Source organism: Hevea brasiliensis, chromosome 7 (assembly GCF_030052815.1).
Source record: "Hevea brasiliensis isolate MT/VB/25A 57/8 chromosome 7, ASM3005281v1, whole genome shotgun sequence".
NCBI lineage: Eukaryota > Viridiplantae > Streptophyta > Magnoliopsida > Malpighiales > Euphorbiaceae > Hevea > Hevea brasiliensis.
Genome location: NC_079499.1, coordinates 99,922,971 through 99,937,020, shown reverse-complemented (window position 1 = coordinate 99,937,020; position 14,050 = coordinate 99,922,971). Strand labels below are relative to the sequence as shown.

General features: G+C 23.6%; 1 protein-coding gene across 1 annotated transcript; it reads right to left on the bottom strand.

Moving 5' to 3' along the window:
* Positions 1 to 9,433: 9,433 nt before the first annotated feature.
* LOC110651115 (classical arabinogalactan protein 9) lies at positions 9,434 to 10,431 on the bottom strand. Its single transcript, XM_021806324.2, has one exon. The coding sequence runs from the start codon at positions 10,217 to 10,219 to the stop codon at positions 9,770 to 9,772; it is 450 nt and encodes a 149-aa protein (XP_021662016.2). The 5' UTR covers positions 10,220 to 10,431; the 3' UTR covers positions 9,434 to 9,769.
* Positions 10,432 to 14,050: the final 3,619 nt, after the last annotated feature.

Sequence of the window (14,050 nt, the reverse complement as noted above, 5' to 3'; positions counted from 1 at the left end):
ACTTGTAATTTAATATTTTTATATAAAATTTTTATTAATTTTTATATAATATAAATTATTATAATATATTAATTATTATTATGATAATATAATAATTTTTATTTTTTATAACATATATGTTTACGTGCGTTTAAAATTTTTAGATTAAGTTAATGAAAATGAAGGTATATCGACGAAAATAACAAATTATAGGAGTAAAATTTATTATAAAAAATTTATTGTTATAATATAATTTTATAATTAATGGTTATATCAAAACGAAATTTAATATATAGACTATAAATTTATACAGAGGAGATCTAAATCGAATTAAAATAAATGAAATAAATTAATAAAATAGAAACCTCATTTATTTTGATCACAAATATAAGGTGATGCTAGAATTTCACTTGATTACGTGGTTCAACATCCTTAATAACATGAAACATGTTATAGTAGCTAATGTGAAAGGAAGATAATTCACGAACCTCAAATTTAAAATCAATAACATGTGATATTAAATTTTAAACTTTTAAAAATTTAGAATTATAAAAATACACTAAATAAAACAATTAATTATTTTTTATTAGTCAATTAAAATAAAATAAAATTATTTTTTTATTGTTCATAAATATTTTTTACTATACCATTATTTCTCCTTTCCCACTTCTATTTATAGTATTTATATTTATAGAATTATAGATATAGAAATAGATAAATATTACACTAAAGTATAGCTATGTGAATAGCAATTCTTTTCTAAGTAGAGTATTATCCTCGTGCAATTGTATAATTTATTAGATATTTTTAATATAGTAAAATAATTAATTCTTATTGATTATATGGCTTATATTAATTGTAATTATTTTTTATAATATAATATATAATAATTGTCTTTTTTTTTTCTATTGATTTTAGGGCTTATACTAAACAGATTTGTTTTTTTATAAATTAATATATAAAAAGGATTGCAGTTTGTTAGGTTTCTAATCAATGTGGATAATAATGAGTTGTAAAAAAAAATTATCAATCTATGTTACCTTTAGTTTAATAATTAATATTAATATCTTAATTTGTTAATGTTATGCATGTTTATTATTTAATAGATTTTATTTAATTTTTTATATATAAATAAGATTTTTAATATTAAATTATTAATTAATTATATATTTAACATGAAAATATGTATTGTAAATTTAATACATGAAATCATGATAATCGGGTTAGTATTTTTTTTGTTTAACTTAGAATTCATTACAATAGTTTTATTTGTATTAGAGTGTTATTTGTAATAATAAAATTATTGGAATTAATTTTTTTTTCTCTTTACGTTATTTTTTTTATAAAATATTGTTTTTAATATTTATTTGTAATAATAGAATTATTAAAAATTAAAATTTTTTCTTCTTTACGTTATTTTTCTTATAAAATATTGATTTTGATATTTAAAATTTTAATATTTCTTTTGAATTATAATTGGAATGTTAACTCTTTTCTTAAATATATTGATTTTTAATGGCTAATTAAATTTAATTTTTTTATTAACTTAAATAATAAGAAAATATAATTGTAAATAACATAAATTATGAAGTGTATTTTTGGTAATATCATTGTTCCCCATCTCACATTTATATATTATATAGATTATAATAAAAAATTATGGATAGATTAATAATATTTTTTATTTATTAATGTCACACCTTACCCCTCTGTAAGGCATAACATGATCTCGTAGAATACCTAATGAACTACCAAACTTCACCTACCGATAACTCATTAAGTACCCTACAAGGGATTTTAAAACAATTTTCTTATTTTTGACAAGTGGTGAGCATTTTCTAATAAGTACTTAAAACATTTAGTTAAAATTAAAACTTTCCCTCTGTATTTTGAGAAACCAGTTCTTCAAATACCTGTAAAAGCACTTCTAAAAATTTTTCTCAACAACTGCTTCAATTTCATACTCAATCTCAATCAATTTCTCAACATATTTATTAACTTTCAAATTTCAAATCCACTATCCAATGATCATCAAAATACTAGCAATCAATTTCATTCAAATTAAATAAAATAGCAATCCACTATCCAATGAATGTAATTCCTATTTTTTTAAAAAAAAAAACGTTTTCTGCATTCATTGTATATTATACTTGTAATTTAATATTTTTATATAAAATTTTTATTAATTTTTATATAATATAAATTATTATAATATATTAATTATTATTATGATAATATAATAATTTTTATTTTTTATAACATATATGTTTACGTGCGTTTAAAATTTTTAGATTAAGTTAATGAAAATGAAGGTATATCGACGAAAATAACAAATTATAGGAGTAAAATTTATTATAAAAAATTTATTGTTATAATATAATTTTATAATTAATGGTTATATCAAAACGAAATTTAATATATAGACTATAAATTTATACAGAGGAGATCTAAATCGAATTAAAATAAATGAAATAAATTAATAAAATAGAAACCTCATTTATTTTGATCACAAATATAAGGTGATGCTAGAATTTCACTTGATTACGTGGTTCAACATCCTTAATAACATGAAGCATGTTATAGTAGCTAATGTGAAAGGAAGATAATTCACGAACCTCAAATTTAAAATCAATAACATGTGATATTAAATTTTAAACTTTTAAAAATTTAGAATTATAAAAATACACTAAATAAAATAATTAATTATTTTTTATTAGTCAATTAAAATAAAATAAAATTATTTTTTTATTGTTCATAAATATTTTTTACTATACCATTATTTCTCCTTTCCCACTTCTATTTATAGTATTTATATTTATAGAATTATAGATATAGAAATAGATAAATATTACACTAAAGTATAGCTATGTGAATAGCAATTCTTTTCTAAGTAGAGTATTATCCTCGTGCAATTGTATAATTTATTAGATATTTTTAATATTGTAAAATAATTAATTCTTATTGATTATATGGCTTATATTAATTGTAATTATTTTTTATAATATAATATATAATAATTGTCTTTTTTTTTTCTATTGATTTTAGGGCTTATACTAAACAGATTTGTTTTTTTATAAATTAATATATAAAAAGGATTGCAGTTTGTTAGGTTTCTAATCAATGTGGATAATAATGAGTTGTAAAAAAAAATTATCAATCTATGTTACCTTTAGTTTAATAATTAATATTAATATCTTAATTTGTTAATGTTATGCATGTTTATTATTTAATAGATTTTATTTAATTTTTTATATATAAATAAGATTTTTAATATTAAATTATTAATTAATTATATATTTAACATGAAAATATGTATTGTAAATTTAATACATGAAATCATGATAATCGGGTTAGTATTTTTTTTGTTTAACTTAGAATTCATTACAATAGTTTTATTTGTATTAGAGTGTTATTTGTAATAATAAAATTATTGGAATTAATTTTTTTTTCTCTTTACGTTATTTTTTTTATAAAATATTGTTTTTAATATTTATTTGTAATAATAGAATTATTAAAAATTAAAATTTTTTCTTCTTTACGTTATTTTTCTTATAAAATATTGATTTTGATATTTAAAATTTTAATATTTCTTTTGAATTATAATTGGAATGTTAACTCTTTTCTTAAATATATTGATTTTTAATGGCTAATTAAATTTAATTTTTTTATTAACTTAAATAATAAGAAAATATAATTGTAAATAACATAAATTATGAAGTGTATTTTTGGTAATATCATTGTTCCCCATCTCACATTTATATATTATATAGATTATAATAAAAAATTATGGATAGATTAATAATATTTTTTATTTATTAATGTCACACCTTACCCCTCTGTAAGGCATAACATGATCTCGTAGAATACCTAATGAACTACCAAACTTCACCTACCGATAACTCATTAAGTACCCTACAAGGGATTTTAAAACAATTTTCTTATTTTTGACAAGTGGTGAGCATTTTCTAATAAGTACTTAAAACATTTAGTTAAAATTAAAACTTTCCCTCTGTATTTTGAGAAACCAGTTCTTCAAATACCTGCAAAAGCACTTCTAAAAATTTTTCTCAACAACTGCTTCAATTTCATACTCAATCTCAATCAATTTCTCAACATATTTATTAACTTTCAAATTTCAAATCTACTATCCAATGATCATCAAAATTCTAGCAATCAATTTCATTCAAATTAAATAAAATAGCAATCCACTATCCAATGAATGTAATTCCTATTTAAAAAAAAAAAAAAACGTTTTCTGCATTCATTGTATATTATACTTGTAATTTAATATTTTTATATAAAATTTTTATTAATTTTTATATAATATAAATTATTATAATATATTAATTATTATTATGATAATATAATAATTTTTATTTTTTATAACATATATGTTTACGTGCGTTTAAAATTTTTAGATTAAGTTAATGAAAATGAAGGTATATCGACGAAAATAACAAATTATAGAAGTAAAATTTATTATAAAAAATTTATTGTTATAATATAATTTTATAATTAATGGTTATATCAAAACGAAATTTAATATATAGACTATAAATTTATACAGAGGAGATCTAAATCGAATTAAAATAAATGAAATAAATTAATAAAATAGAAACCTCATTTATTTTGATCACAAATATAAGGTGATGCTAGAATTTCACTTGATTACGTGGTTCAACATCCTTAATAACATGAAGCATGTTATAGTAGCTAATGTGAAAGGAAGATAATTCACGAACCTCAAATTTAAAATCAATAACATGTGATATTAAATTTTAAACTTTTAAAAATTTAGAATTATAAAAATACACTAAATAAAATAATTAATTATTTTTTATTAGTCAATTAAAATAAAATAAAATTATTTTTTTATTGTTCATAAATATTTTTTACTATACCATTATTTCTCCTTTCCCACTTCTATTTATAGTATTTATATTTATATAATTATAGATATAGAAATAGATAAATATTACACTAAAGTATAGCTATGTGAATAGCAATTCTTTTCTAAGTAGAGTATTATCCTCGTGCAATTGTATAATTTATTAGATATTTTTAATATAGTAAAATAATTAATTCTTATTGATTATATGGCTTATATTAATTGTAATTATTTTTTATAATATAATATATAATAATTGTCTTTTTTTTTTCTATTGATTTTAGGGCTTATACTAAACAGATTTGTTTTTTTATAAATTAATATATAAAAAGGATTGCAGTTTGTTAGGTTTCTAATCAATGTGGATAATAATGAGTTGTAAAAAAAAATTATCAATCTATGTTACCTTTAGTTTAATAATTAATATTAATATCTTAATTTGTTAATGTTATGCATGTTTATTATTTAATAGATTTTATTTAATTTTTTATATATAAATAAGATTTTTAATATTAAATTATTAATTAATTATATATTTAACATGAAAATATGTATTGTAAATTTAATACATGAAATCATGATAATCGGGTTAGTATTTTTTTTGTTTAACTTAGAATTCATTACAATAGTTTTATTTGTATTAGAGTGTTATTTGTAATAATAAAATTATTGGAATTAATTTTTTTTTCTCTTTACGTTATTTTTTTTATAAAATATTGTTTTTAATATTTATTTGTAATAATAGAATTATTAAAAATTAAAATTTTTTCTTCTTTACGTTATTTTTCTTATAAAATATTGATTTTGATATTTAAAATTTTAATATTTCTTTTGAATTATAATTGGAATGTTAACTCTTTTCTTAAATATATTGATTTTTAATGGCTAATTAAATTTAATTTTTTTATTAACTTAAATAATAAGAAAATATAATTGTAAATAACATAAATTATGAAGTGTATTTTTGGTAATATCATTGTTCCCCATCTCACATTTATATATTATATAGATTATAATAAAAAATTGTGGATAGATTAATAATATTTTTTATTTTTTATTTATTAATGTCACACCTTACCCCTCTGTAAGGCATAACATGATCTCGTAGAATACCTAATGAACTACCAAACTTCACCTACCGATAACTCATTAAGTACCCTACAAGGGATTTTAAAACAATTTTCTTATTTTTGACAAATGGTGAGCATTTTCTAATAAGTACTTAAAACATTTAGTTAAAATTAAAACTTTCCCTCTGTATTTTGAGAAACAGTTCTTCAAATACCTGTAAAAGCACTTCTAAAAATTTTTCTCAACAACTGCTTCAATTTCATACTCAATCTCAATCAATTTCTCAACATATTTATTAACTTTCAAATTTCAAATCCACTATCCAATGATCATCAAAATACTAGCAATCAATTTCATTCAAATTAAATAAAATAGCAATCCACTATCCAATGAATGTAATTCCTATTCTTTAAAAAAAAAAAAAAACGTTTTCTGCATTCATTGTATATTATACTTGTAATTTAATATTTTTATATAAAATTTTTATTAATTTTTATATAATATAAATTATTATAATATATTAATTATTATTATGATAATATAATAATTTTTATTTTTTATAACATATATGTTTACGTGCGTTTAAAATTTTTAGATTAAGTTAATGAAAATGAAGGTATATCGACGAAAATAATAAATTATAGAAGTAAAATTTATTATAAAAAATTTATTGTTATAATATAATTTTATAATTAATGGTTATATCAAAACGAAATTTAATATATAGACTATAAATTTATACAGAGGAGATCTAAATCGAATTAAAATAAATGAAATAAATTAATAAAATAGAAACCTTATTTATTTTGATCACAAATATAAGGTGATGCTAGAATTTCACTTGATTACGTGGTTCAACATCCTTAATAATATGAAGCATGTTATAGTAGCTAATGTGAAAGGAAGATAATTCACGAACCTCAAATTTAAAATCAATAACATGTGATATTAAATTTTAAACTTTTAAAAATTTAGAATTATAAAAATACACTAAATAAAATAATTAATTATTTTTTATTAGTCAATTAAAATAAAATAAAATTATTTTTTTATTGTTCATAAATATTTTTTACTATACCATTATTTCTCCTTTCCCACTTCTATTTATAGTATTTATATTTATAGAATTATAGATATAAAAATAGATAAATATTACACTAAAGTATAGCTATGTGAATAGCAATTCTTTTCTAAGTAGAGTATTATCCTCGTGCAATTGTATAATTTATTAGATATTTTTAATATAGTAAAATAATTAATTCTTATTGATTATATGGCTTATATTAATTGTAATTATTTTTTATAATATAATATATAATAATTGTCTTTTTTTTTCTATTGATTTTAGGGCTTATACTAAACAGATTTGTTTTTTTATAAATTAATATATAAAAAGGATTGCAGTTTGTTAGGTTTCTAATCAATGTGGATAATAATGAGTTGTAAAAAAAAATTATCAATCTATGTTACCTTTAGTTTAATAATTAATATTAATATCTTAATTTGTTAATGTTATGCATGTTTATTATTTAATAGATTTTATTTAATTTTTTATATATAAATAAGATTTTTAATATTAAATTATTAATTAATTATATATTTAACATGAAAATATGTATTGTAAATTTAATACATGAAATCATGATAATCGGGTTAGTATTTTTTTTTGTTTAACTTAGAATTCATTACAATAGTTTTATTTGTATTAGAGTGTTATTTGTAATAATAAAATTATTGGAATTAAAATTTTTTTTTCTCTTTACGTTATTTTTTTTATAAAATATTGTTTTTAATATTTATTTGTAATAATAGAATTATTAAAAATTAAAATTTTTTCTTCTTTACGTTATTTTTCTTATAAAATATTGATTTTGATATTTAAAATTTTAATATTTCTTTTGAGTTATAATTGAATTATAATTGGAATGTTAACTTTTTTTTTAAATATATTGATTTTTAATGGCTAATTAAATTTAGTTTTTTTTATTAACTTAAATAATAAGAAAATATAATTGAAAATAACATAAATTATGAAGTGTATTTTGGTAATATCATTGTTCCCCATCTCACGTTTGTATATTATATAGATTATAATAAAAAATTATGGATAGATTAATAATATTTTTTATTTTTATTTATTAATTTCTTATTTTAATTAATTACTTCTTATAAATTTTATATTTAATTGAAGTTAAATATTAGTAGGATTAAGAATTTTAAACTCATATGAGCTCTAAAATTAAAAATTTTAAATTTATATAAGCTTTAAAATTAATTTAAATAATAAAATATAGTTACAATTTATTTTAAGAATGAAGGGTGATTTGAGCAAATTAAATGTTCTTCCTTCATATATTTATATATAATATAGATAAATATACATTAAATGGATATAATTACAATAAAATTGATTTTATATAATAATAAATATAATTAAAATATTTACTAAATTAAATATTCGTATTAAAATTTATATATTTATAATTAAAATACATAATATATATATATATATATATATATATGTATATGTAAAGTTGACAGTAAAAATTAGAAGAAATGTAAATAATCTAAGACAGGTTGAACAATAGTGTCCCCAAAGAATATTTCGTCCATAGTAAAAAAAAAATTAGAAGAATTTGAAATTTCTCTCAGACATGATAGGCCCTTCCAGACCTGTTACACCAGGAAACAGAACATGAAAATTAACTTTGACAATAACCCAACAATGAAGTTTTAATTATAAGTTTTTTAATTAGATGGTAGATGCAGCACTAAGCAAGATGTGCAACATATATATATATATGCTGCAAAAAGAGATGTCGGGCTAGAGAAATAATAATTTTGACAATAACCCAACAACAATGTTTTAATTATAAGTCTTGTAATTAGATGGTAGATGCAGCATTAAGTAAAATGTGCAACATATATATATAGATAGCAAAAAGAGATATTGGGCTACAGAAACAATTGAACCATATTGAGCATAAAGGAAGATAAATGGACTGATTAACACTTGAATTAACCTTTTAGTGCTGGTTCAACGCCTCCGCCAACAACAAAAAGCTACCTATAAGTTATCAAAAAAATTTGTTTTTAAGCGATATGGGACAAATCTTTTTAAAATACTAACTTACAACAAATACACACACTTTGGAATATTCTTAAACTTTCCTTCCTCTTTTTGCTTTCTTTTTTCTCATTTACTTTTCCGATAGTAATAGTGATTTTTCTAGCTATAGTGTGTCTTCTCATTCTCACATTGGAACCTAGCTAGGGATCGTGCAAGTTGTCATACTTTTGAAGATAACAATAACAATAATATTATTATTATTAAATAAAAATTCTTCAATTTTATTTTCTTTTAACACACACATATATATATCAGTTTAACCGGATGAATGTTATATATGTATTTTGACATTATTCATGCAAATTATAATGCATTTCATAGTATTACTAATAAGAAAATCATAAAAGACAAAGAATTAGGAACACTTAGAAAAGAATAGCAAACTGTTTTATTTGATGTACATCATACCCATTTCTACATACAATAATCATCCTCTCATCCCATCATCAGATCGTGCACGTGTAATCACATCCCCATGCCCAAATAATCACCGTCCCAAAATCCAATTTAAAAAGCAATCACATGAAGGAAAAAAATGAACATTAAAAAAAAAAAAAACACGTATTGAAAAGAAAGAGAGAAATAAAGAACCACCACTAATAGTCGACCAACAAATGACAGAATAACAGATCTCATCAACCCCCAGCTCCATGAATCGAAATGATCTAAATTATGCCGATGATGAAAGTTCAAACCTCTTCCTAAGCCAAAGTAAAGGCCAAGAAAGTTCCCGCAATTACAGTTCCAGCGAGGATAACTCTATCAAACCTAGCAGCAGCGAAGTTGCCACTGGGTGGAGGTTGAGAAGCTGGAGTCTGTGAAGGAGAAGAAGCGGGTGAAGGGGTTGCTGGTGCAGGGGGAGAGGAGGTAGGGGAAGATGGGGCAGGAGATGGAGGAGAAACTGGTGAAGCAGTTGGAGCATTCTTTGGAGATGGTGTAGGAGCTGGAGACGATGGAGCAGGCGCTGACGTTGGTGTTGGTGATGGGGTTGGCGGAGCTGTTGGTGATGGAGTTGGTGCTGCTTTTGGCGCTGGTGTTGGTGCTGCTTTTGGTGCCGGAGTTGGTGAAGCACCAGGTGCCTGTGCCATGCAAGAAGCGGCCAAGAGACCCAAGATCAAGAAAACTTTCAAAACGCAAGAACCCATCTTCATCTTTACACAAACTTTGAGAGAGAAAAGAGAGAACAAGAAGAAGGGTTTGGATTGCTTGAGAGTTTGAGTGAAGAGAGCGAAAAGAGTCGGCAATATAATAAGGGGAGAGGAGAGAAGAAAGGCGAATAATGGGTTAGATAGATGAATAGAAATTAATCAAGAAGAGCAATAATGAAATGTTAAGAGATTCCTCGAATCATTGAACATTGTACCAGCAGCCTATATATTTATAGCACTCGCCCGTCCAAAGCATGAGTGGGCTAACTTGGCAAATGCTTTTACTTCTCATTAATTAACTAATAATTACTTCATTTCTCCTTCCTTGAACCTTCTTGAATGGTCCCATTCTCAAGCCCAGGACATGACACGTGTCAACATTAGGGTTCTTTTAGTAAATTAACAACTTAATTGAACGTTAATTACCAACTGAAATTGGACATGGGTCGGTTGCTAAAGACGTCTCTTTCTACGCTTCAAAATTTGACAAATATTCAAACATAAAAAGGCCACCTTCTTTCCACAGTCTGCCCTCCGCGTGAACCTTTTCAGCAACTCTTTTCCATGGTCGGTGGTATTACCTTAATACCCTCTAAACACTTCTTAACATTATTTTTATAGTATGAAAACTCTCACACCGCTAATAATCGATCGGCGCCGTTAGCGATCGTTGGCAGTGGGTGGTGCAAGTCAATGCATTTGTTTAGAACACAAATGTCAATTGATTATTGGTCTGATGGTGACCCATTTGTTTGTATGCACAATATAGTAGTAGATAATTAGCTGTGTTATATCCGTTTTGAGGAGATAATTGTGGAGAGAGAAATACTAAAGTAACGGTTGAAAATGGGAAACACCTAACATGTACAAACGTTGTCCTAAAACGTGCATGTCTAGTTGTCGTTCGCGGTTTAGAATTTTCTATGCCCTAAGGTTTAGGTGAAGCCTGCCCAAGTTAACGTTCTTTCTTCGCTTAAAAGCCACGCGGCTTTAGAAGGTGAGAAGGACACGTGTCAGAATGGGGAGGCAAGTGTATAGGTTCTGTGTGACACAGAATTTAATGGCAGTTGAGTTGTATATTGATAGGATTTTGCTTTAGTCAAATTTTATCGTTGCAAGTTGTTATTGAATAGTGAATAGGAGCTGGCAAAAAGCTGTCACGAGCTAAATTGTGGAGAAAGGATGAGAAAATGGGTCATGTTTGGAATTTTTTAATTAAATGTGAATGATTATTGGCCAGAAATATTTTTCTTAAAAATTTAATTTTTTTTTTTGTAACAGTTCTTTAAAATTTATTAAAAAAGAGAAGGTTAAGTTCACATTTTAAAAGCAACTTGCTTAATCATTAATAAATAAGATTCATTTAATTTCATAGGTATTTCATTATTATTATTTTTTTAAAATTTAATTTATTATGAAGTTAATACATAGTCGTATCTTAAATTCATGATAAATTTAATTCAATTAAATTTTTTCCATCAACCACCAAGTCCATTGCATGTATGGACTAAGTCTTTAGGAATTAGATTTAGTATCACATCAACTTGTATAAGAGAAGATGTTTCTTTATTAGTTTAATTTTAAATTACTATTATTGTAATGTTGAATGTTACTCATCAACTTAATTTACAACCAAATTAATTAATAATGTTATTTTTCTAGTGGAAACTTCCAATAACATGCTTGATGATGTGAAAATGAATATTGTTGTTAGAACATCAATGTGAAAACCATTTCATACCCATGGCCGAAAGTCATTATAACCAAATTGTTATGAATGTAACATTGGTACAATCAAGTAGTCCTTTCTTTTGATGATGACCCATTAATAGAATAATAAAAATTTACTCATTCTGAGATTTATTATATTAATTGTGAAAAATTATTTTATTTTTTGTAATTAGTCAAGATAGTAAAAGAAATCAATTTTTGATTTGAAGGAGTCCAAAGGAAGTGAAGAAAAAGATAACAAGAAAAGAAAGAAGAGAAGAAAAAAGGGAAAAAGAATATACCTTTACACTTCATTTTTATTATTATTATTGAAAGAATTAGATGTTCTTGTATTCCAAGCTGACCCAATTCCAGCTTCCAACTGCCATCATTATGCTTACCTTTTCTTGCTTAAGGAGTTTAGGTCATCTGAAAGATTCAATCATATGGAATTCAGTGGTTAAATTGGCTTTGAAAAGCCAATAAGTAATGTTATACTGTTTACCTTTTGGATTGAAAGAGTCTTTAATTGTTGGATTAGGAATAACCTACTCCAATCAGCAATAAGCGTCTTAATTTTTAGTTCCAATCACATGGAAGTGTTGAGTAAAAGAATAATATTCATGTATTGGAAGATATGACAGCATATTTTCCATGGGAATGGATCAATCTAATAACACAAAGCTTGAGATAAGATTCTCCAATCAGGCTTGATATGAGAAACATACCCAAAGCTTCATAGCAATTGCTTTGCTTTAAAGCCAAGTGGCCAACCAGTGGTGAATTATAGGACAACCATGAAAATAATTTTTCCCCTTTTTCTTCTATCTCTTGCCCCCGGCTATCAACAGAGTGATGCATGAAAGCAAACTGAAAATTTTGAAAGCTCCACATCACAGAAAGAACGAACAAAACATTAGATCTCTCAAACTATGCTCTACACAATTCTGTATTCCCAAATTTATATTTGTTGCCTCAAGTAGTCACTCCATACATTCCCTCTCCCCCCTATTTTCCTTCTTACAATACAATGGAAAACTATAAGATATAATTTTCTCAATTCAATTAATTGCACTTTGATTAGTTTGAAGTGGGGATAGGCAGGATTGAGTGAGAGTAGGGATGGCAACGGGTAGGGTACCCACGAAAATTACTCCACCCTAACCCGAATTCAATTGATATTATCAAAATTCGAACCCATCTCAAACCCGTTTAAAATTTATTCTCAACTACCCGAATCCATCTCAAATCCGATTATTATCACCCGAAAAAAATTCGAACCCTTTTAATTTTATATATTTTAATTAATACTTTGTATAAAAAATTATTTTAATTAATAATTTATATTTTAAAAATTTAATAATTTCATAAAATATTTAAATTCCATTTCATGTAAAATAAAATATATACAAATTTATAAATATTATTATAAAAATATATATTTATATTTAATTAAATATTTATGTAAATAGATTCGGATAATAGATAGCTAACATTTAAAACCCGAACCCATTATGGTATTATTTTTAAAACCCAAAACCGTCCCGAGCCCGATTATAATAACCAAATCCGTCCTGTTAGGGTTTGGTCGAATCAAGTATTCGTAAAAATCCAACCCATTGCCATCTTGAAGTGAGAGGAAGTGAGTGGACAAGAGATTGACTGTGGATTTTTAGATGTTTAATGTCTGGGTTTGATTCATTTTATGATTTGTGCTGTGGAAAAAAGAAAAAAAGGGTTTCTAATTAGTTCTTGCACAGTCAGGGTTGGAATCGTTTGATATATATATAAAATGATTGTAGTAGCTACTGGGGTTTGAGCAGTTGACTTGGCTGCATAAATATCATCATAATGCACTCTATGATAATTTAGTCTTCATGCCTATGATTTGAAGTTGTGTAACAGTTCCACTTCACCTTAGATATCAGTAGTTGGTTTCCTTTCTTAAATTTTTTTAATTTCTTCTTTTTCTTTGTTTAGGAATTTAATGCATCAATATCATGATTCTTGCCACATCATTATCTTTACTAGACAGAAGGAAAATTAGCAATTTGGAATTAATTGTTATGATTAAGAGATTATTGGGTCAAATACTAATTTCTAAAAAATTTGGACGCAGCTCTG

Coding starts and splice junctions, on each gene's coding strand:
- LOC110651115 (XM_021806324.2), bottom strand. CDS start 10,219: ATGAAGATGGGTTCTTGCGTTTTGAAAGTTTTCTTGATCTTGGGTCTC.